General features: G+C 45.0%; 1 protein-coding gene and 1 non-coding gene across 2 annotated transcripts in view; both read left to right on the top strand.

Moving 5' to 3' along the window:
* Window positions 1-258: 258 nt before the first annotated feature.
* The window catches only part of GSR (glutathione-disulfide reductase), a 49,778-nt gene continuing 28,659 nt past the window's right edge, over window positions 259-21,377 (top strand). The window contains exon 1 of the mRNA XM_075556722.1: window positions 259-585. Coding sequence (XP_075412837.1) covers window positions 289-585 — 297 coding nt within the window. The 5' untranslated portion in view covers window positions 259-288. The remainder of the gene's footprint in view (window positions 586-21,377) is intronic.
* Window positions 20,708-20,811, top strand: LOC142455921 (small nucleolar RNA U13). The gene has a single exon (XR_012786028.1). It is a non-coding gene; the product is annotated as a small nucleolar RNA U13 (small nucleolar RNA).

Raw genomic sequence — 21,377 nt, forward strand, 5'->3', positions numbered from 1 at the left:
GCACGCCCGCTGCCGCTCACCCCTCCCGGCCCCACGGCCTTCGGAATCCACGCTCCGCCCGACTCCACGGCCAAGGCTGCGGTGGGGAGGGCGGGTCAACCTCGCGCCGCGCCGGCCGGTGCCCGCCCCTCCTCCCCCCCTTCCCCGCCCCCCGGCCCGAGGGAGCGGCGGCGAGGACGCGCGAACCCTCTGCCCCGCGGCCAGCTGCTTAGTCACCGTGAGGGGGCGTCTGCCGGCGGCCACCGCCTCCCCCCGCCCCCGCCGCCCCCGCGCGGCACTTCCGCGTGCATGGCCCTGCTGCCCCGGGCCTGGAGCGCGAGCGCGGCGCCGAGCGGGTGGCGGGCGGCGCGCGCTTCCCTGGGCTCCCCGCGGCCGCTCCGAGGGCCCGCAGTCGGCCCGCGCTCCTCCTCGCGCGCCATGGCGAGCCAGCCGCAGCCGCCGGCGCCGTGCCCGCCGCCCGCCGCCGCCTCCTACGACTACCTGGTGATCGGCGGCGGCTCGGGCGGACTGGCCAGCGCGCGCCGCGCCGCGGAGCTCGGCGCCAGGGCCGCCGTCGTGGAGAGTCACAAACTGGGAGGCACTTGCGTGAGTACCGGCCCCCCAGCCATCCCCCCGGGCGCTGCGCCCTCCGCCGCCTCGGCTGCGCTGCCCGCTTTCTCGCCTCCGCGTCCGCCACGGCGCGTGCGCGCTTTCCCCGTGCGGCCGCGTCCCCCGGGCCCGGGATGGGCTCCCCGCGCTGCCCTCCTCCAGGTTCCAGGGCCGTCATCCCCTTAGAGTCAGGCTCGTGCCCAGTTCAGCGGGCAAGAAGTGTGCAGGGGCGTCCCCGCCACATCCAAACCTTCGTCGGGAAAAGAGTGGTCTGCTCACGGAGCTGAGCTCGGTGCAGGCTGCAGTACTGCAGGGAAGCTGCCGGCCATCGAGGCTAGCGTGTCCTTGCAGCCGTACTCCTCAAAAGGAGAGCATACCATTGTACTTCACGTTTGAGCTCGCCTTTGGGAGAATGCACCTGCGTTCTTGCATTTCCTCGAGGACTGCGATCTTGGCGCCTCTCGTCAGCTTCAAGGGCAAAGAAGGACTTCGGGTGCTGAGCTCAGTCTAGGCTGCACATTGAAATCACAGAGGAGGCTGAAAAAGTGCTCCTGTCTGGGGCCTGCGCCGGGGCTTCGGATTGAATTGGTGCGAGGTGGGGATTCTAATTTTTTGTGTGAAAGTTCACAGGCAATTCTGAATGTAGAAAGGAAAAATCCCTATTATCAACTTGGATTTTGATGCTTCAAACCAGAAGATTAGGAGAATTCTGGTTGAAAAGTTCCTCTCAGCGCCCTACCACCCCCCTCCCCTCCTGCAAGCTGAGACCACTTGATCACTTGTCAGTCACCCTGGCATCTCAACTTTTTTCTTTGTTTTCGTCCTTCCTTGTAATTTGTGGCATTTACAGCTGTCATTGGTATTAATCAGCTGTCATTGGTATTAATGAGCAGGGGCTGAATTCTTGAGCATTGTGCTCCGTTGTCCTTCGAGACTTGATTGTTTCTTTGCTTTGAAGTTTTTGGTTGAAATTGTGTTTTCAGCAATGGGAACCGTTTTGAATGAAATAGGGGGGAAAGTATTTTAGAGTGTAAATTCGGAGCACCCACTTTGCTGAAGGCTCTGGATGCCAGTGAAAACCTTAAATCCATCTGCAGAGCCTCCTAGGCAGCAAGCCTCCATTGAATTTATTCTGACCATTAATCAAGGTTGTAGATAACCTTGTCCTTACACAGAGTGTATTGTAAAGTGAATTACCTCCACCCCTCTCCAGCCACACCAGGGAGGGACACTTTCGTAGGGGGTTTCGTGATTGCGACCTTGATGGACAGTACTGGGGATCCCATAGTCATAAGTCATGCCCTGTCCGTGGTATCCTGCCTTTATCAGAAAGCCCTGGACCAAACTTGTAAGCTCTTCTAACAGAATGTACATGTCCCAATCATGGTCCTGTACCTGCTTCTGTCATCCCACCTGTAACTGTGATATATTGATCTGCCACCAATCATGATTTGTGAGTTTCCCTTGTTCCATGCCTTATATAACTAGCCTCCCCTAATTAGGAATCATTGGATGCCATTTTGACCTTGTGCTCATGGGCGCCCTCATTTGGCTGATGTGTCTGTTTCTTCATGCTCTTTACTCCTCTTAAGGCTTGGTGAATATTTTTAAATTATATTTGAGATTGGGGTCTCTTTTGTACCCTAAACCAGAAGTAATATGGCTTTAGATACAATTTGTGGGGCACATATGTCTCAAGAGGTCTCTGGCTCTGAGACTAGTGGTATGTGACCCATTTCTGCAGATTCACACAAGGACAACCCCCAGAAGGCAGCATGTACTAAAGTGGGACAGCAGCTTCCCCATAAGCTCTAGAGATGAGAGACGTGCTTATGCTAAGTACTACAGGACAGGACATGGTTGAAGAATTGGCTATGTCTTATCAAATGAACAACAGCAACGCCAAGTTAGGTGAGCACCTTCAGCACAGTGAGTGGGTTAAAGAGGGTGAAAGGATACTGTGAAAGGTAGCACAATGTGATGAATGGAACCAGCACCACTGAACTGTACATACAGAAATTGTTGAAATGTGTGTGCTTTGCTATACGAAAGTGCTTAAAAATTTTTGTGGAAAAATGTAATTCGGAGATCATAGAATTTTTCCTCGAACTGTTTGGAGTCCCCTCGTATATACTTTTCACTAAAAACAAATTTAAAAGTACGGCTGACTCTCTTTAGGCTCCTACTAAGGAATATAAACACACTGAAATAAATTACTTTCCAGGCAGAGCACAGGGGCTGCTACTTTACTGAGGGGAGGGCCCATATTACTATGTCGAAGCAACTTTTATTTTCATTGAAGCATTGATCTATTTGGGGGACCCCCTGTTTAACAGTTTATATGGCCTCTCATTGATTATTTGGTTCTGACGTAAGAGCACGATGTCTAACGAAGGAAACGCTGCCTGGTCTTGCGTCATTTTCACGGTCCTGTTAGAGCCCACTGTTGCAACGACTATGTCAATCCATTTCCGTGAGCTGCTGCTTCTTTTTCACTGATACTCTGCTAACTCTGCTAAGCAAATGCCCCTTCCAGGATCTGATCCTGATAACATGCCCAAAGCTCTCTTCCCTTCTAAGGACGATCAGCTTTCCTTCCTCATTCCTCTGGCACTCAGTCCATGGTAGTCAGTATTCAACAAGACTTCAATTCAAGTGAATCAGGTTTTGCTGCGGTTAGGTGCGCTCAAGTGGGTTCCCGTCCATGTTGACGCCGTGCTTCACAGTGGTTCCTGTGCTGGAGCTGACTATGGCAGGCACGATCCACTTCCTCCAGGGCCTTGCTCTTTTGTACAGCCCCTTTACTTTCACAAGCATGACATTTTCCTGAGGACATGTCCAAAGTACACGAGACACTCACACCAGCCTTGCTTCTGAAAGGAGCGTTCTGGCTAGACTTCTTCCAAGATAGACTTGTTCTATTTTTTAAAAAAATGTGTTTGTTCTTGTGGCCGTCCATGGTACTTTCAATATTCTTCTGCAGCACCATAATTCATAATGTATTTATTCTTCTCTGTCTTCCTGATTCAGTGCTCAGCTTTCACATGCATATGTGACAGTTGAAAATACAATGGTCAAAGGCTCAAGTAGAAACAAAATGTTTTGAAAATGATGATAACAACATATGTACCAAGGTGCTTGCTTGACACAGTGGATGGATGGATGGATTGTGATAAGACCTGTAAGAGCCCCCAATAAAGTGACTCTTAAAAAAAAGAAGAAAAGACCATGTCTTGAGTCAGGTACACCTTAGTCTTCAAAGTAACCTCCCTGCTTTTCAGAGGTCTTGTGCAGTAGATTTCAGTTTGTTCTTTCTTTCTTTCTTTCTCTTTTCTTTTCAATTTCAGGTCTTCTTAGGTCTTCCTTATTCCTTGTCCGGTTTTCACAAGCAGCGTGTGCTGATTTAAAATACTGTAATGTGGGTTAGGGACACCTTAGTCTTCAAACTGACATTTTTGCTCTTAAACCCTTTAAAGAAGTTTTCTGCAGCAAATATACCCAATGCAGTATGTTGTTTGATTTCTTGACGGCTGCTACCGTGAACATTGATTGTGAATCCAAGCAAAATGAAATATCCTTAACAAATTTTGTCTTTTCTTTGCTTATGTTGTTTATGTTGTTTCTTGGTCACACTGTAGAGACTTTTCTATACTTTAAGTTGTAACCCGTACTGAAAGTTGTAATCTCTGATTGCATCAGCAAGTACCTCAAGTCTTTTTCTCTGGTAAGTCTTTCATCAAACAAGGTGTGTCATCTGCATTTTGCAGACTGAAGCAATGATGTGGTTACCAGGACTGACATCCTCACGCTGTGCTTGCTGGGTGGAGACTCCAGCTTCGCTTCTGCCCATTGATGACCCCTATGAGGCAGAGCCCATGCACGCCTCACCCTTCTTCCTACCCCAACCGTCCACTGCTGGGCGCGAGACTCCATTGCACTGGTTACACAGAACACAGAAAATATTCATACTCACAATTAAAGGGTTTATTAGGCAAACTAATAGGTTATCCAAAGTCAGGATTAGAAAACATTAAGGATACAGCTCTTTGGCCTGTTTTAGGGTGCCAAAAATCTCAAAACCAAACTCACTGCCATTGAGTCAGTGCCGACACCCTGTAGGGCAGGGTAGAAATGCCTTTGTGAGAGTCTGAGACGGTAACTTTTATTTTTTTTTTGGGGGGGGGGGGGAAGACTGTAACTCTTTATGGCAAAAGAAAGCCCCATCTTTCTCCAGAGGAGCTGCTGGTGGTTTTGAACTGCCGATCTTGTACTTAGTATCCCAACGAGTAACCATTAAGCCATCAGGTCTTCCTACTGCCATTCATACTTGTCTGCAAACTAATTGCTCAGAATTTAAGCTCTAATATCGTTCACAGCAGCATCTTTTCTCAGTCATGTCAGCATTTACGTTTTTCTGGTCTCAGTCTGTCAGCCATGGGACCCCTTGGCCTCCATCTCATTCCATGGCAGGGACTTGATGCTGTGGTCTTGGTACCTCTGCTGTCAGTATTCACACAAGGCTACTGCCACTTCACACAGGGATCTGGGATGCGCCTCACTCCTGGCTCTTCTGTCTTAATGATTGTAAGATTCTCTGTTTCTGCTTCTGAGATGACTCCCTCTTACACACAGTGGAATGGCAAAATTGACCAATCCCTGAGTTGAGTCTTCTACACCCTCCTTTCTTACTTGCAAGCTCCCACCCAGTCATTTGGTTGAAATTACAAAGCCTATGAATAGAAGAGCTATACCAATTTGAAACTTTATTAATGACTTGAGATTGAAAAGTTTAAAAAAAAAAGAGTTATACCAGGTAATTTCACTTCACCACTCAGACTGTTAATGAACCTTTTAGGATTACTTGTTCAGCATACAGAGTGAATAAGTATACTGAAAGAATTCAACCCTAGCCTACCTTTCCAGATATCAATTCATGCTGTATCCTCTTGTTTTGTTCCAACCTCTGCCTCCTGGTCCATGTAGACTCCTCATGAGCATAATTGTCCTGAAATGCCCATTCTTCTCAAAAATTTTTTGTGATCCACACAATCAAATGCCTTTACATAGTTCAATAAAACACAAGTAAACATTCTGAGAATATTCAAGATATTTCCTTTTAAAAAAAACATTTCATTAAGACTTCTGAAATTGGCTTTTGTTTTAAGTTAGTGATGAGTGTAGGATGGAAATGGAATTTGGGGGGTAATGAGAGCTGATAATGGATACAAGAATGGAAAAATGTTTTAACATGGATCCTGGTGATGATTGCACAACTTTTGAATATATACTTAAACTTTAGAATTTTGTGGTTTTGAATTGCACATCAATAAAACTTCTTTTAAAAAAGGATGAGTGTGGGGTATAGATTGAATGAGGGCAAAATAGATGAATGGATAGGATACAGGCAGTGCAGTGAATTACCTAAAATTGCCCATCCAGCCATGCATGGTCAGGTAACTCTCACAAAATGATTGGGTGCTTATGGTGCACCATGGTGATTGGACAGTCTGTTAGTAATGCAAATAAATGCATGTGATAGCTTTGTTTTAGGTAGGGTTATGCAAATAAGGTGTATGGCACACTAGCAGTAGGATTGGTCAGTTTTCCCATCACTTTAGACTTCAAGTGAGCCAATCCTGGAAGTGGAGAGATAGACTTCACTATCTCCAAAAAGAAAATGCAAGAATGGAATGCGTCCGGTTGACCCTAGCATCCTCCCCTGGGAACCCAGGAGACAGAGCAATTACATGAAGACAGCACAAGATAGCCGAGGGCCAGGACCAGGGGAGAGCTGCCTTGGGCCTGCCTTCAGATAGGAGCCATGACAGCAGAGTGAGTGCCTTTTAAGTACCTTTTGGCAGAGCTAAAGAGCTTGGAATGCTTGCCTGAGCAGAGCAGAGGGCAGGCTAAAGTCCTGCAGGCATGTCCACCACAAACGCTGTCCTAATAATACCCCCTAAGGGGAGTTCTTTGTGGCCTTGCTATTGCAACTAAATGTTGAGCTCCAAAGAGTGGAAGAGTGCCGTAAAAGGGCACCTAGAGTCAGAGCTGAGAAAGGGCAGGGGGTGGAAGTATGCCTGACCTCCACCTCAAAGGAAAGAGTTGATCTAGATTCTCCTTGTGACGTTAGAAGAAGCCCTCTCATGACACGTCGCCATTGCCACCATTTTTGCAACAAGGGTTTAGGATTGTCTTAAGAGTCAAATACTCTGAGCTATCCACAGTTACAATCATAATGTACAGTGCTTCCCAAACAAGATTTAAGGAAAACAGAGACTTTCAGAAGCACTGTATTTCACTTGTTCCTGTATTCATTTAGCAGCTGCTTGGGTAAGAAGCCCTGGGGGTGTATTGGGTTATGCTCTGGGTTGCTAACTGCAAGTGTAGCAGTTTGTAAACATCAACTGCTTGCTCCTCAGGAGAAAGAGGAGGCTTTCTACTCCAGTAGGGAGGTGCAGTCCTGGAAATTAAAACAATGGGGAGCATGAAGTGACTGCCTCCTAACATTAAAATTAGATTGAAAGGACTGTCCTTGATTTGAAATATAAGCTGAGAGGAAAGAGATTTTTACTTAAATGACTATATAATCTCAGCATATAAATAGATCACATAGTCATATAAATAAAAGTCTCTTTCCTCTTAGCTTACATTTTAGATGTTCCCAATATTTTCTGAATTTTCTATAAAGTATTTTTTTAGAAAGTTAAAAAAAAGATTTTTATGATGAGGGCAGCAAATGTACAAATGTGCTTGACAGAATAGATGGGTGTATGGATTGTGATAAGAGTTGTATGAACCCCCAATAAAATGATTTTTTTTCAAAGATTTTTTTCTTTTAAGCCATCTTCCATGAAAATACCAACTGTTGGGGAGATAGGACTGGCAATGATTTTAGAGTTCAGTTGGATTACATTATCCAACTTTTAAAAAAATGTGGGCATTGACTTAAGTTGACGGACTTTTTTCAACAATAGCCATTAAAAGAGTAATTTATTTACTATTACTACCATTTTTCCCCAAGAATAATATTTTCATAAAAAATAGAAAGCTTACATTTCAAATGTGTTAGGAGACAGTTACTGTATGGCCCCCATCATTTTCATCTCCCCAAGGATTAGACTTAATGGATCCTTACTGGGTTTGGAGTAGCAATGTTCCAGGCCCTATTCTGGAGGAAAAATTATCCCAAAGTTATAGTAGTGAAGACAGGAGATTTTGTTTGGCATATGCAGCAAAGAGAAACCAATGGTGGGAATCACCTTATGGCTTATGGCATCAGAATAGTGTCTAGAACATTATAAAACCAACACTATAAGTAAAAAATAAGTACAAACATCATTTTCCCATCTAAAACTCACAGCCGTTGAGTCAATACCAACTCATACAGACCCTGTAGGACAGGGTAAAAGTGCCCCTGTGGATTTCTGACATTAACTCTTTACAGGGGGAGAAAACCCTGTCTTCCTCCCCGGGAGTGACTGGTGGCTTCAAACTGCTGACCTTACTGATCATAGCCCTACTAGACCACCAAGGCCCCCTGCATTCTCCCATAGATAAGCTAAAAATAATACTGAATCATTCTGATTGTTTTTCAGAAGTTCATTGACACAGACTGTAGTAACTAACGTAAAAAAAACCTCACTTTCACTGAGTCATCTGATTCACTGAGGCCCCATATAGGGTTTTTGAGGTAATCACTCTTAACGTTCTCACATGCAGTGGCTGGTGGGTTTGAGCAGCTGACCTTAAAGGTTAGCAGTCCAACTGGCAGCTCCACCATCCAGCTGCTGCAGGCCCGACCCTATGTAGTTTCCAGGTCTAGGCAAGATTGGGCATGGTTAGGAGGGTCTTCATTGGGCTAACAGTCCAGAAAAGGGGAGAGAAAATGATGCGCTTGTTCTGAAAAGAATATACGCCCAGGTCATGTTTGCTAGTCTGCGTGAGCACGAATTAACCTGCTCGGGCACACTGCCTGTCCCTGCTTTGCCAGATTTGGCATTTACCAACTTTCCTTGCAGAGGAGCCCTGTTGGCATAGGAGGTGAAGCAGGGGCTGCTTACCATAAAAAGCCAGCAGCCCAAAGCAGCGGCTCTACTCTCATAGAGATTTACAAGGTTGGAGACCCACAGGGGCAGGTCTCTGCCCTGCGGGTTTGTATGAGTTGGAAACAACTTGATGGTAGTGAGTTGTGGTTTTTACCTTTTCCTTGCTCACCTTGAATTGTCATGGTCACTTGGGCCGCCCAATGGTGGGAGGGGTGTAAAGAACTCAGGATAGTGCCTGAATTGATTTTTCAAGGCTCAACATGGAGTTAAGACTGAGCTCAAAAAAAGAAGTAACAAAAAAGAATCTGAACTCAGGCAGGGTCAACTCTGACTCATAGCGACCCTCTAGAACAAGGTAGAACTAACTGCCCCTGTGGGTTTCTGAGACTATAACTCTTTAAGGGAGTAGAAAATCCCATCTTTCTTCGCAGGGCAGCTGGTGGTTTCGAACTGCTGACCTTGCAGTAACCACTACCCCAGCAGGGCTCTTCTTGCCGGACTAGGAGGGATTGCTGTATTTCTTTTTCCTGATATAATGGAGGAGGGCCCACCCTAGGAGATTCATATTTTGATGGAATTTAATCCTCGGAGGAGAAAGGGGGTAAGAAAGTCAAGTAAAGGAGAAAAGCTCAGCGTGAGGAAGTCTTGTCCGTGTTGCAGCTGCCTGAGCAAAGCCAACCACTGCTAAGCAAATGAATAACCCCCTGTACTGATGGCCCGAGTCCCCTCTTAAATCAGACCTTATGTTTCTAGACCTGACAAAAAGTTATAATTGAAACATGAGCAATAGAAGACTCAGAAACTCAGCCGTCTTTTCCCTTAGAGTTCTCACTCTCACTCATAGAGACTCTACAGGACAGGCTGCAGCAGACTCTGAGGGTTTCTGAGACGGTAACTCTTTTCAGGAATAACCCCCCACCCCCCACCCCCTCTCTTTCCTCTGCCCAGCCATTGGTGGTTTGGAACTGCTCGAATGGTGAACCCACTCCACCCCAGTGCTCCTTTCCCCTGTAGTTCAGTTAAAGGTAAGCATGCCATTCCTCGTTGACTACTGAGATTGAGTCATTTTGGAGACAAAAATAGATGACATCTTAAAAATTCAGCCGTTGGATTCTCTGATCAAGTGCAGATCTAGATTAGAAACACCCCGAGCAAAACGTGAATCAGAGCATTCTGGGAGCTTTGCCTGGGCAGTTCAGGTGTTTGATTCTCAGCCTAGCAGAGGGTAAGTTCCTCTGACCTTCTGCTCCATTTGCCCCAGGGGCCTGCAGGAGCTCTCATTCCAGTGTTCTTGCTGAATCTTACTGATTGTTGATAAAGTGTGGCCTTGTTGCCATGAGATTGGCAAGCAGCTCTCACCAATGAGCATTGATCTCCGAGACAAAGACCTGTGAATCTTGAGAGTCGCCCAGGGGAGAGGCAGGTGTTGGAAGGCAGCCTGAGAAAGAAACTGCCCAGTAGATCATTGGAATCTAAGCAGAAAGCAGTTACCTAGCAACATATAAATCATAACTTGGCACCGAGAGAGTGTTCTTTGATATTGTGATACCTACCTGTATCTTTGAATGGCAAGACATACATTTTTAAACATACATGGACTAAAAGGAGCTCACGATTTAAAAGAATCTGCCATCAGGTCTTTCAGTGTTGACAGGTGTCCCTTTAGTTTAGACAGACAATGCTATCGTGGGGGGTGGGGTGGGGTTTGGAGTATCATAAAGTGGGGCACACCAAGTATTCCTAAGTGCCAAATAAAGGAGGGACCAGAAAGGGAATCCTAGCATTGTTGAAAATAGCCTATTGATTTTCCTTGATCCATCAGTTTCTTTCATCGTGGTCTTAATCTAGGAATTGCTTTACCATCTGCCGTCAAACCTCCTAAAGCTGCAGATCCCCCTGTATGTCTCTTTCTTTGTGAAAGGTACTTGGATAAGTAGCAATAGAGGGTATTTTAGTGTCGAGTGGGATTGAAGGGATTTCACAGAAACTAGGATAGTTTATCCACTTGGTGCCCTACATTGAGCGATTCCATTGGAGGTGGGCTCTTGTGTCTTTCCGGGATCAGTCAGGGGAGGGAGGATGTAGAAGGCCCAGACATGCACCTTAGGGATAACAGCAGGTTGGGAGAACTGACTGGGTTAAAGGCTGTTCCCAAAGAGCTTTGTCTCAGGACGCTGTTTAGGGAGCTTCCTGGAGGCCCCAGAATGTCAACATTAGAGGATCCCTGGGAATAACAGTTGGAGTTAATATAATATTTAGCCAAATATTAACCCATTAAAAATTTTAGTTCCAATTTTTTTATTTTCAAGTTAAAATTTCTTTCTTTCTTTTTTTAAAAAACATTTTATTAGGGGCTCATAGAGTTCGTATCACAATCTATACATACATCAGTTGTGTAAAGCACATTTGTACATTCATTGCCCTTATCATTCTCATAACATTTGCTCCCCACTTAAGCCCCTGCCATCAGCTCATTAAAAATTTTTTGTTATTATTGATTGGGAGTTAATACATATATCATTCCATAGTTTAATCACGACAAGCAGTATTGTACCATTGTTACCATAATCAGTTTCCAAACATTCTTTTTCTTCCTGGACTCCATGACGTTGTCTCCCTTTAACACACACACCCTCCTCCATAACTCCCCCCACCCAAAAACCTTATTGTACTTGCTGTCCCATAGGTTCATCAATCCTGCGTTTCATATGCCAAAAACCAGAAAAGCATACAACACAGCTTCAAGAGGATGACCCTTGAAGGGTCATGACATAACACCTCTGAGATAAACCTTAATTTGAACAAACTGGAAACAAAGCAAAAATACAGGAAATGTTGAAAACCAGATCAGGTCCAGTGTGCATCCGAGGGGGTAACATCTAACCTTTTTATTTTTTAACAATTTATTGGGACTCATACAATTCTTATCACAGTTCATACTAATACATACATCAATTGTATAAAGCACATCTGTACAGTCTTTGCCCTAATCATTTTTTTCTCCTCTTTTCTTTTTTTACATTTTATTAGGGACTCATACAACTCTTACCACCATCCATACATATACATACATCAATTGTATAAAGCACATCCATACATTCCCTGCCCCAATCATTCTCAAGGCATTTGCTCTCCACTTAAGCCCCTTGCATCAGGTCCTCTTTTTTTTTTTTCCCCTCCCTCCCCTTTTTCCCCCTCCCTCATGTGCCCTTGGTAATTTATACATCGTTATTTTGTCATATCTTGCCCTATCTGGAGTCTCCCTTCCCCCCTTCTCTGCTGTCCCTCTCCCAGGGAAGAGGTCACATGTGGATCCCTGTAATCAGTTCCCCCTTTCCAACCCACTCACCCTCCACTCTCCCAGCATCGTCCCTCACACCCTTGGTCCTGAAGGTATCATCCACCCTGGATTCCCTGTACCTCCAGCCCTCATATGTACCAGTGTACAGCCTCTGTCCTATCCAGCCCTGCAAGGTAGAATTTGGATCATGGTAGTTGGGGGGAGGAAGCATCCAGGATCTGGGGGAAAGCTGTGTTCTTCATCGGTACTACCTCACACCCTAATTAACCCATCTCCTCGCCTAAACCCTTCTATGAGGGGATTTCCATTGGCCGACACTTGGGCCTTGGGTCTCCACTCTGCACTTCCCCCTTCATTTAATATGGTATATATATATATATATACATATACATATATACATATACACATACATACACACACATATCTTTTTTTTGCATGATGCCTTATACCTGGTCCCTTGGCACCTCGTGATCGCACTGGCCGGTGTGCTTCTTCCATGTGGGCTTTTTTGCTTCTGAGCTAGATGGCCGCTTGTTCACCTTCAAGCCTTTAAGACCCCAGACACTATCTCTTTTGATAGCCGGGCACCATCAGCTTTCTTCACCACATTTGCTTATGCACCCATTTGTCTTCAGCGATCCTATCATGGAGGTGTGCAGTCAATGATATGATTTTTTGTTCTTTGATGCCTGGTAACTGATCCCTTTGGGACCCCTCGATCACACAGGCTGGTGTGTTCTTCCATGTGGACTTTGTTGCTTCTGAGCTAGATGGCCGCTTGTTTATCTTCAAGCCTTTAAGACCCCAGTCACTATCTCTTTTGATAGCCGGGCACCATCAGCTTTCTTCACCACATTTACTTGTTCACCCACTTTGGCTCCAGCCGTTGTGTCGGGAGAGTGAGCATCATAGAGTTCCAATTTAATAAAAGAAGGTATTCATGCATTGAGGGAGTGTTTGAGTAGAGGCCCAAGGTCCTTCCGCCACCTTAATACTTGACCTATAAATATAGACACATATCTATTTCCCCATCCTCCTACATATATTTGCATGTACATGTATTTATCTAGACCTCCAAGAATGCCCTTTGACTCGTAGCTCTTTCCTCCATCTCCCTTGACTTTCCTCCTGCCCTACTACCATGCTTCGTCGCCACCTGGGCTAGAGTATACCTCTTCTCTAAGCAACCTTACCCTTGATCATTTCCCACCAGGCCTGCCACTCCCCCTTCTCTACCATTTGGGGTCCCATGTTTTTCCCTTGTCCCTGGGTTTGTTAACACCACTTCCTTACCCCGTCTACCCCCCCACCCCAAGTCCCCCCGGAACTGTCGGTCCCGTTGTTTTTCCTCCAGATAGTTCATCCAGCCTGTCCTATTCAGACAGACCTGTGGAGACACTAACATGCCCGAAGAACTTCTAACCTTTTAAAATGTTGTCGTTGTCATTGGGTGCCTTTGAGTCAGTTTCAACTCATTCTGACCCTGTGCCGTCCTCACAATTGTTCTGTTTGAGCCCTCTGTTGCAGCCACTGGGCCAATCCAGCTCCTTGGTGGTCTTTCACTTTTCACGGCCTCCACAGGAGCACCCATGTCCTTCCCCTTCACTCCTTTTTGTAAATAAGTCCGTTCATTTATCTGCTTTAGCTTTTGCTCAGCCCAGAACACTTGGTTCTTTCTTAAACCAGAAGCCTCCCTGGACTAATCGTTATGGGAAATGAAGAAGCCTTTGAAGATGGATTTGATTTTGAATATTTAGTATGTGGCAGGAACAGAGCAAATTGGGTTTTGGACAGCTAGCCCGAAGGTCAGCGATCCAACCCAGCAGCCCCTCCGTGGGATAAAGACGCGGCTCTCTGCTCTTGCAGAGGGCTAAGGCTTCAGAAACCGTGTGTTGGGTCGCTGTGAGTTGGAATTGACTCGGTGGTGCTGGGTTGTATTTGGGGCAGAGTATCTCAGCGAGTGAAGATGGACCTCTTTCCGTTTTGGTCACCAGTGTGTCCTAAGCCCTAGAAGAGGGCCTTGCGTGTAAGCAGGGGCTCCGCATATATCTGTTGAGAGAATGAGATGACGCATGTTTTGTTGAGTAAATAATGAGGACGAATCCATTTTCTAAGCACTTTTACCTGGTGCCAGTCACAGACTAGATTAGGCAGCAAAAACAGAAGATTGGAGACAAGAAAGTGGGGATGGGGCTAAGGGGCGGGAGCAAAAGAAGCACAGGTGGTGGTCTTGGCAGATGCAGTTATAAATTAGTGAAGTTCTTGTTTTACCACCCATGTAGGCCATGTGACATTCTTACCCATGTAGGCAGAATCAAATCTAAAAGGACAGGACGCATAAAATTGGTGAAGTCTCTGAATTTCACCACCAGACTCTGCATGCTCTCTCCCTTCTGGGCGGGGTTCCTGCCCTCCACGCTGTGAAGCGAGGCTGGCAGGCCAGCGGAATGGAAGGATCCCCTGGACTCCACTCTGGTTGGCAGAAGTAGTTCTTGATGATCAGTTTGGAAAGGAAGCAGGCTTACAGGAGCCCCCTCTGTTGCTGAATGCACCCGAGAGGACCAGACACTGCTTAGGACTGAGCATCGCCTCTGCTCACCTGGCGTATGGGGTGGGGAAGGGGGTCTTGAAGGGAATGTGCTGGTGCACATGTTACATGCTTCATCTCATTCTCTCAACAGATATTTAAATTTTCCCCCTTTTATTTTTAATGGATTTATTGGCACATAATTTACTTAGCATACACTTCAGTAGTTCACTTGTATAGTTTTATCAAGGAAAATTATACAATCATTACTATATCAATTTTAGAGCACCTCCCACCCCCATCCCCACACCCATTGGTTACATGATCTTTAAAATGAGTTGTGCAATCCCAGTCAGCTCTAGTGCTCCCTCAGTTAGGTGCATTTTAAGGTCACCAAAATGCTCATGTCCCATTCTGGGGAACAAGTTTTCTTGGCAGTCAAGGACCACAATTAGGGAGCAGCTTGGGAATGTATCTCTTGTCTTACCCCCTGTGGATTTTGTGTACATGGGAAACCACTAGGCTGCAGAAATAATACAGAAGTGTCAGTGCCATCATCAGATCTGCCATAAATTAGAATGTGTGCTCTAATTTGTTAGCTATGTGCAACACCTCTGGACTACAGGCATTATCTGGTTTAGACTCTGAGACATGAAGAAACTTGGCCAAAGTCCTATAGTAAAAAGAGAGCATTCAGCTGCAAACTCCTACAGTGCTGTCAGCCTCTCTGCTTGACAGCCCAGGCCGCATGCCAGGTAGAGAATGGGCAACAGGAAGGGGAGCGGCAGCAGGGAGGGTGGAGCATGACTGTACATGATACTGAATTCAAGCTTTATCTCCTGGCTTTCCCAGAGTTGTAGCTAACTAATTGTTGTTTCCCCTTCCAAGTTCAAGATGCCTCTGATAGCCAGTCATGCTTCCAGGTTGTACATTCCTAAAGCCTGTGGAAACCCCTGGAGGGCTATTCTCAGGTTCTGCCCAACCCACCCGATAGCCTTGGAGTTGACCGCCCATAGGGTTTCCAGGCCCGTAAATCAAGAAGGACGCAGACTGCCACATCTTTCTCCCATAGAACGCCTGCTGGCCTTTCAGATAACTACCAAGCACCTAACCACTGCTCCTCAACGCGTCCTGCTGCCAAAACCAAAGGAGTATTTCAGAGTCCTCGCCTTCCTTGCAGCCATGGCCCCGCTACCCAAAGTGTGACACACCAAACAAGCCCCAAACTCACTGCCATCAAGTCCATGCCACCTCATAGTGACCCTGTAGGACAGGGCAGAACTGCCCCTGGGAGCTTCTGAGATTGTAACTTTAGGGGGAGTAGAAAACCCAGTCTTTCTCCTAAGGAGTGGCTGCTGGTTTCAAACTACAGTGTTCAACCACTATGCCACTGGAACATAAATAAGTCATATACAATGTTAACAATATTTCTAATTAAAAATGTATGTACGTTTTTGGTGCTAACTATCTTTAAAATAGCTTCAGGTATACATGTGGAGTAATTTTACCATCAGAAAGGGGTTCCGATCCGTTAGAGCTTTTTGTGACATCTTGAAATGGACTTACAGGCTCCTGTGAGTGTGCAGAAGGTGACTAATAGAGAAGCAGAGCATATTTAATATACTGAAATGGTCTCTACTTTTGTGGAAGCTAGTTTTAGTTTAGTAAACTTGAGCAGCCAACTAAAGATTTCCACATAGAATTTGGCAACTTTATTTGCCAAATGAATTGAAATAGGCAGGCCTGATGATAAAGACTCATCAAGTCAATTCTAATCCTAGAAAATAAGGTTTCCAAGGGTGTAAATCCATATGCAAGCAGACAGCCTCATCTTTTTCTCTCAGAGCAGCTAGTTTGTTTGAACAGCTGACCTTGCAGTTAGCAACCCAATGCTTAGCTCACAGCACCACCAGAGCTCCTGAAACTGGGATTATTTTCCCCTAGGGCAGCAGTTCTCAGCCTGATTCGTAACAGTGGCAACATTACAGTGATGAAGTAACAACGAAAATAATGTTATGGTTGGGGGGGCGGTGTCACCACAGCATGAGGAACTGTATGAAAGGGTCGGGGCCTGAGGAAGATTGAGAAACACTGCCCTGGGGATTAAACCGGTTCCTCTTTGTTCTCATCGTTTGGGAAACACCCTTTCTCATTCTGTAGAATTGCCTAATTCCCATGTCGCCTTTGACTTTTTAACGTATTCCCCAAACAAAATCTCACTGCCATGGAGTCAGTCCGGACTCAGAGTAACTCCTTAGGGCAGGGTGAAGGGGCTGCTGGATTTGAACTGTTGACCTTGTAGTTGGCAGTCCAATGGGTAACCCACTGCAGTGCTAGCGCTCTTTCAAGAACTTGAGGTTGAGAAATAGATCCATTGAGACATTCTGGAGAGAAAGCTATAAATTATTCTGATTGCTAATAGAAAGTGCTTTCTGAATAATGTAAAGATGATTAAGGTTTGAATTTGGTACCCTCTTTCAAACCTACGGCTTCTTCTTCTGCCTGAAGAATCCTCGCTGTAGCATGATCTATTAAAAAAGCAAAGTCCATCGGGAGAGAGGGAAAAGGAGCTGAAACCAAGGGCTCAAACAAAAAGTAAATGTTAAAAATAAACAAACAAAAATGTGTAGAAAATGATGATGGAAACATATGTATAAACATGCTTGATACAATTGATGTTTGGAATGTTATAAGAGCCCACAATAAAATGATTTTTTTAAAACTAACAAAGTCCAAAACATATGACCTATCTCTATCCAGGAAAAATAGAGAAATCCTAAGTAATTGCTACCCTGAGACTATCATAGAAACATCACTCAGTCAGTTATAATTTCTGGATGTAGAATAATAGCAAATAAAAGGATTATTATAAAATTGGAGCAGATAATGCTGTTAGCAGTTACAACTTGGAACAAATAGTGGAATAGAACACTCTAGCCACTAAGACTACTTCTTTCCAACAGAGATCTTAAATGGAAATTGGACAGGTTCCCTTGACTCTAGGATTTCATTACCTCATTCTTTGGCAAATTCATATGTGGCTCAGGTTTTGCTCCAGAACACTCAGAATGTATTTTGTTATAAGTCCTGGGGTTGTATTCTGTGGCTATACCTAGCCAACCTGTTTCTTTTTTAAAAATCGTTTTATTAGGGGCTCATACAACTCTTATCACAATCCATACATACATCAATTGTGCAAAGCACATTTGTACATTCATTGCCCTCATTTTTCTCAAAACATTTGCTCTCCACTTAAACCCCTGGAATCAGCTCCTCATTTTCCCCCTCCCTCCCTTCTCCCCTCCCTCATGAGCCCTTGATAATTTATAAATTATTATTTTGTCATATCTTTCCCTGTTTCCCAGGGAGGAGGTCACATGGATATCCTTGTAGTTGGTTCCCCCTTTCCAACCTACCCTCCCTATACCCTCCTAGCATCGCCACTCACACCACTGGTCCTGAAGGGATCATCCACACTAGATTCCCTGTGCTTCCAGTTCCTATCCAGTGTACATCCTCTGGCCTAGCCAGATTTGTAAGGTAGAATTGGGATCATGATAGTGGGGGTGGGGGGAACATTTAGGAACTAGAGGAAAGTTGTATTTTTCATCGTTGCTACATCACACCCTGACTGGCTAGTTTCCTCAGACCCTTCTGTAAGTGGATGTCCAGTGGCCTACAAATGGGCTTTGGGTCTCCACCCTGCACTCCCCCCCTCTTTCACTATGATAAGATTTTTTGTTCTGATGATGCCTGATACCTGATCCCTTCGACACCTCGTGATCTCACAGGTTGGTGTGCTTCTTCTATGTGGGCTTTGTTGCTTCTGAGCTAGATGGCCGCTTGTTTACCTTCAAGCCCTTAAGACCCCATACGCTATACCTTTTGATAGCCGGGCACCATCAGCTTTCTTCGCCACATTTGCTTATGCAACCATTTGTCTTCAGTGATCTTATCATGGAGGTGAGCACACAAGGATATGATTTTTTGTTCTTTGATGCCTGATAACTGATCCCTACGGCACCTTGTGATCACACGGGCTGGTGTGCTTCTTCCATGTGGGTTTTGTTGCTTCTGAGCTAGATGGCCGCTTGTTTACCTTCAAGCCTTTAAGACCCCAGATGCTATATTTTTTGTTGTTGTTGTTTTTGTTTTTTTTTTGCTATATCTTTTGATAGCTGAGCACCATCAGCTTTCTTCACCACATTTGTTTATTCACCTGCTTTGTCTTCAGTGACTGTGTCGGGAAGGTGAGCATCATAGAATGCCAATTTAATAGGAGAAATTATTCTTGCATTGAGGGACTACTTGAGTGGAGACCCAATGACTTTCTACTAAACCTATAAATATGAGCACATAGATCTATTTCCCCATCCTCATACATAATATATTTGCATATATACATGTCTTTATCAAGACCTCTATAAATTCCCTTTTCCTCCCAGCTCTGTCCTCTATTTCCTTTGACTTTCCTCTTGTCTCACTATCATGCTCAGTCCCCACAAGGGTTTCAGCAATTGCTCTTAGTTACATTACCCTTGATCATGCCGTATCAGGCCTCCCACACCCTCCTCACCACCGATTTGGATCACTTGTTATTCCCTTGTCCCTGGGTTAATTAACACCACTACCTTTCCCCCCACCTCCCCCTCTCCCATGTCCCTGTGGAACTGTCGGTCCTGTTGTTTTCTCCTCCAGATTGTTCATCCAACCTATCTTATTTAGACAGACCTGAGGAGATAATAGCATGCACAAAACAAGACGGAGCAAAACCAAGCAACCATATACAAGAAAACAACAACAGCAACAAACCAATGACAAAAAAACAAAACACGACAAGAAAGAAAAGCTTGTAGTTAGTTCAAGGATTGTTTGTTGGCCTTTAAGAGTGTTTTCCAGCCCAGTCTGTTGGAGCACCACACCCTGGCCCCAAAGTCCACCTTTTCCTGGGCAGCCACTCCATTCACTTGCTGTACCGTTGCACCCCCTTAGCATCTTGCCTCGGTGTGGCAAGATCAGATTGGGCGTAATTCCATCACTGTGTCTCCGGTGCTGTCCTCCGCAGGGCCATGGGTCAGTGAGGGGCGTCATGTCTCATAGTGGGGCCGGCCATGTTGTCCTCTCTGTGGACTGGATGCTCTAATTTGGGTCATCGTCATCATCTTCATCATCCTCCCCCTTCATCGGCTCCCGTGTGATCTGATCAGATATGTCCTTCTCCTGGAGCTTCAGATTCAGTGCCATCCTTTGAAATCTTCTGGGTGGAGGGGCAGGTGTCCACTTAGTAGTTGGGACTAGGGTCAGCCCCCCAGACCTCTCCACTGGTTCTCTACTCCAAGCCAGCATGTTGCATTCATATCTTGGAGCACCAGGTGGAAGTCTGGTCCCTCTTTCCCTGTGGAGATATAAACAATACCCTCCCCTTGGATGGGTTACTGCCCTGTGCCCCCGCTACCCATTTTTTTTTCCTTTTCCCACTTCCTTTTTATAGCCAACCTGTTTCTAATAGACATTGTCAACCGAGCTGCAAGTACCTGACCTAAAGAAAGTCTATAAGGCATTTGTTTTTATAGAAACGTAATGTCCTTAAAGAAAATAGGCAAGATGGGGTTAGCGAATTAACTCATCTATGTTCTAACCACCCAAATAACAGCATTTGGATTTACTTCTTTACTAAAACGGAAAATGATAGAATGAGTCAACTTTTCATAGTATCATTATGAAAAATATGAACCTAGAAAACGGGCACATTTTCTACCTCCGCACCATTAACTATCTATAGCCAACTGTATTTGTATCAACTATGTTAGTACCTTGATCCTAAAACTAAACCACTGCCTTCCTGTTGACTGATGACTCATAGTGACCCTATAGGGCAGGGTAGAACTGACCATATAGGATTTCCAAGACCATCAATCTCCTTGAGCAGAAAGCCTTGTCTCTATCCCATGGAGCGAGCAGCCAACCTTTCAGCCCTATACTCAAACCACTGCTCCACGAAGGGTTCTTTTTCTTTTTACTAATCATTTTTGGGGGCTCATACAACTGTTACCACAATCCATCAATCCATCCATTGTGTCAAGAACATATGTACATTTGTTGCCATCATCATTCTCAAAATATTTGCCTTCTTCTTGAGCCCTTAATATCTGCTGCTCATTTCCCCTCCCTCCCCACTTCCCCCTTATTATTATTGTAATCATTTTATTGGGGGTTTTCTTTAGTTTTTTAAAAGCCCATTTCTAGGTCCTTTTCCGGTTCATAAGCATGATGATCGGGTTTTCATGTGTCTGTGTGATATGTGCCTCCCATAAACCTTGCTATGATGTGGGCACATTACCTGCCTGACATGGAGGGCGGGGGGCGGAGTACTTTCTATTGAATCTTGCTCTTTTCATTTTTATTATCTAAGTAAGTTCTATGTCAGAACAGTAGGGAAATGGCTACCTCCAAATATATAAATATATACCCATTCATAACACGGTCATCTTTCTGCAGTGAGCGTTTCTGTATTTTTTTTAACATTTTATTAGGGACTCATACAACTCTTATCACAATCCATACATATACATACATCAGTTGTATAAAGCACATCTGTACATTCTTTGCCCTCATCATTTTCAAAGCATTTGCTCTCCACTTAAGCCCTTTCCATCAAGTCCTCTTTTCCCCCTCCCTCCCCGCTCCCCTCTCCTTCGTGAGCCCTTGATAATTTATAAATTATTATTTTGTCATAGCTTACCCTATCCGGCGTCTCCCTTCACCCACTTTTCTGTTGTCTGTCCCCCAGGAACTTTTCTGTATTTTGGGCTTATTTCTTTAGGACAGTGATTCTCAACCTTCCTAATGCCGTGACTCTTAATATAGTTCCTCATGTTGTGGTGATTCCCCAACCATAAAATTATTATTTTAAATC

This window comes from Tenrec ecaudatus, chromosome 8 (genome assembly GCF_050624435.1).
Source record: "Tenrec ecaudatus isolate mTenEca1 chromosome 8, mTenEca1.hap1, whole genome shotgun sequence".
In the NCBI taxonomy this organism is placed as follows: domain Eukaryota; kingdom Metazoa; phylum Chordata; class Mammalia; order Afrosoricida; family Tenrecidae; genus Tenrec; species Tenrec ecaudatus.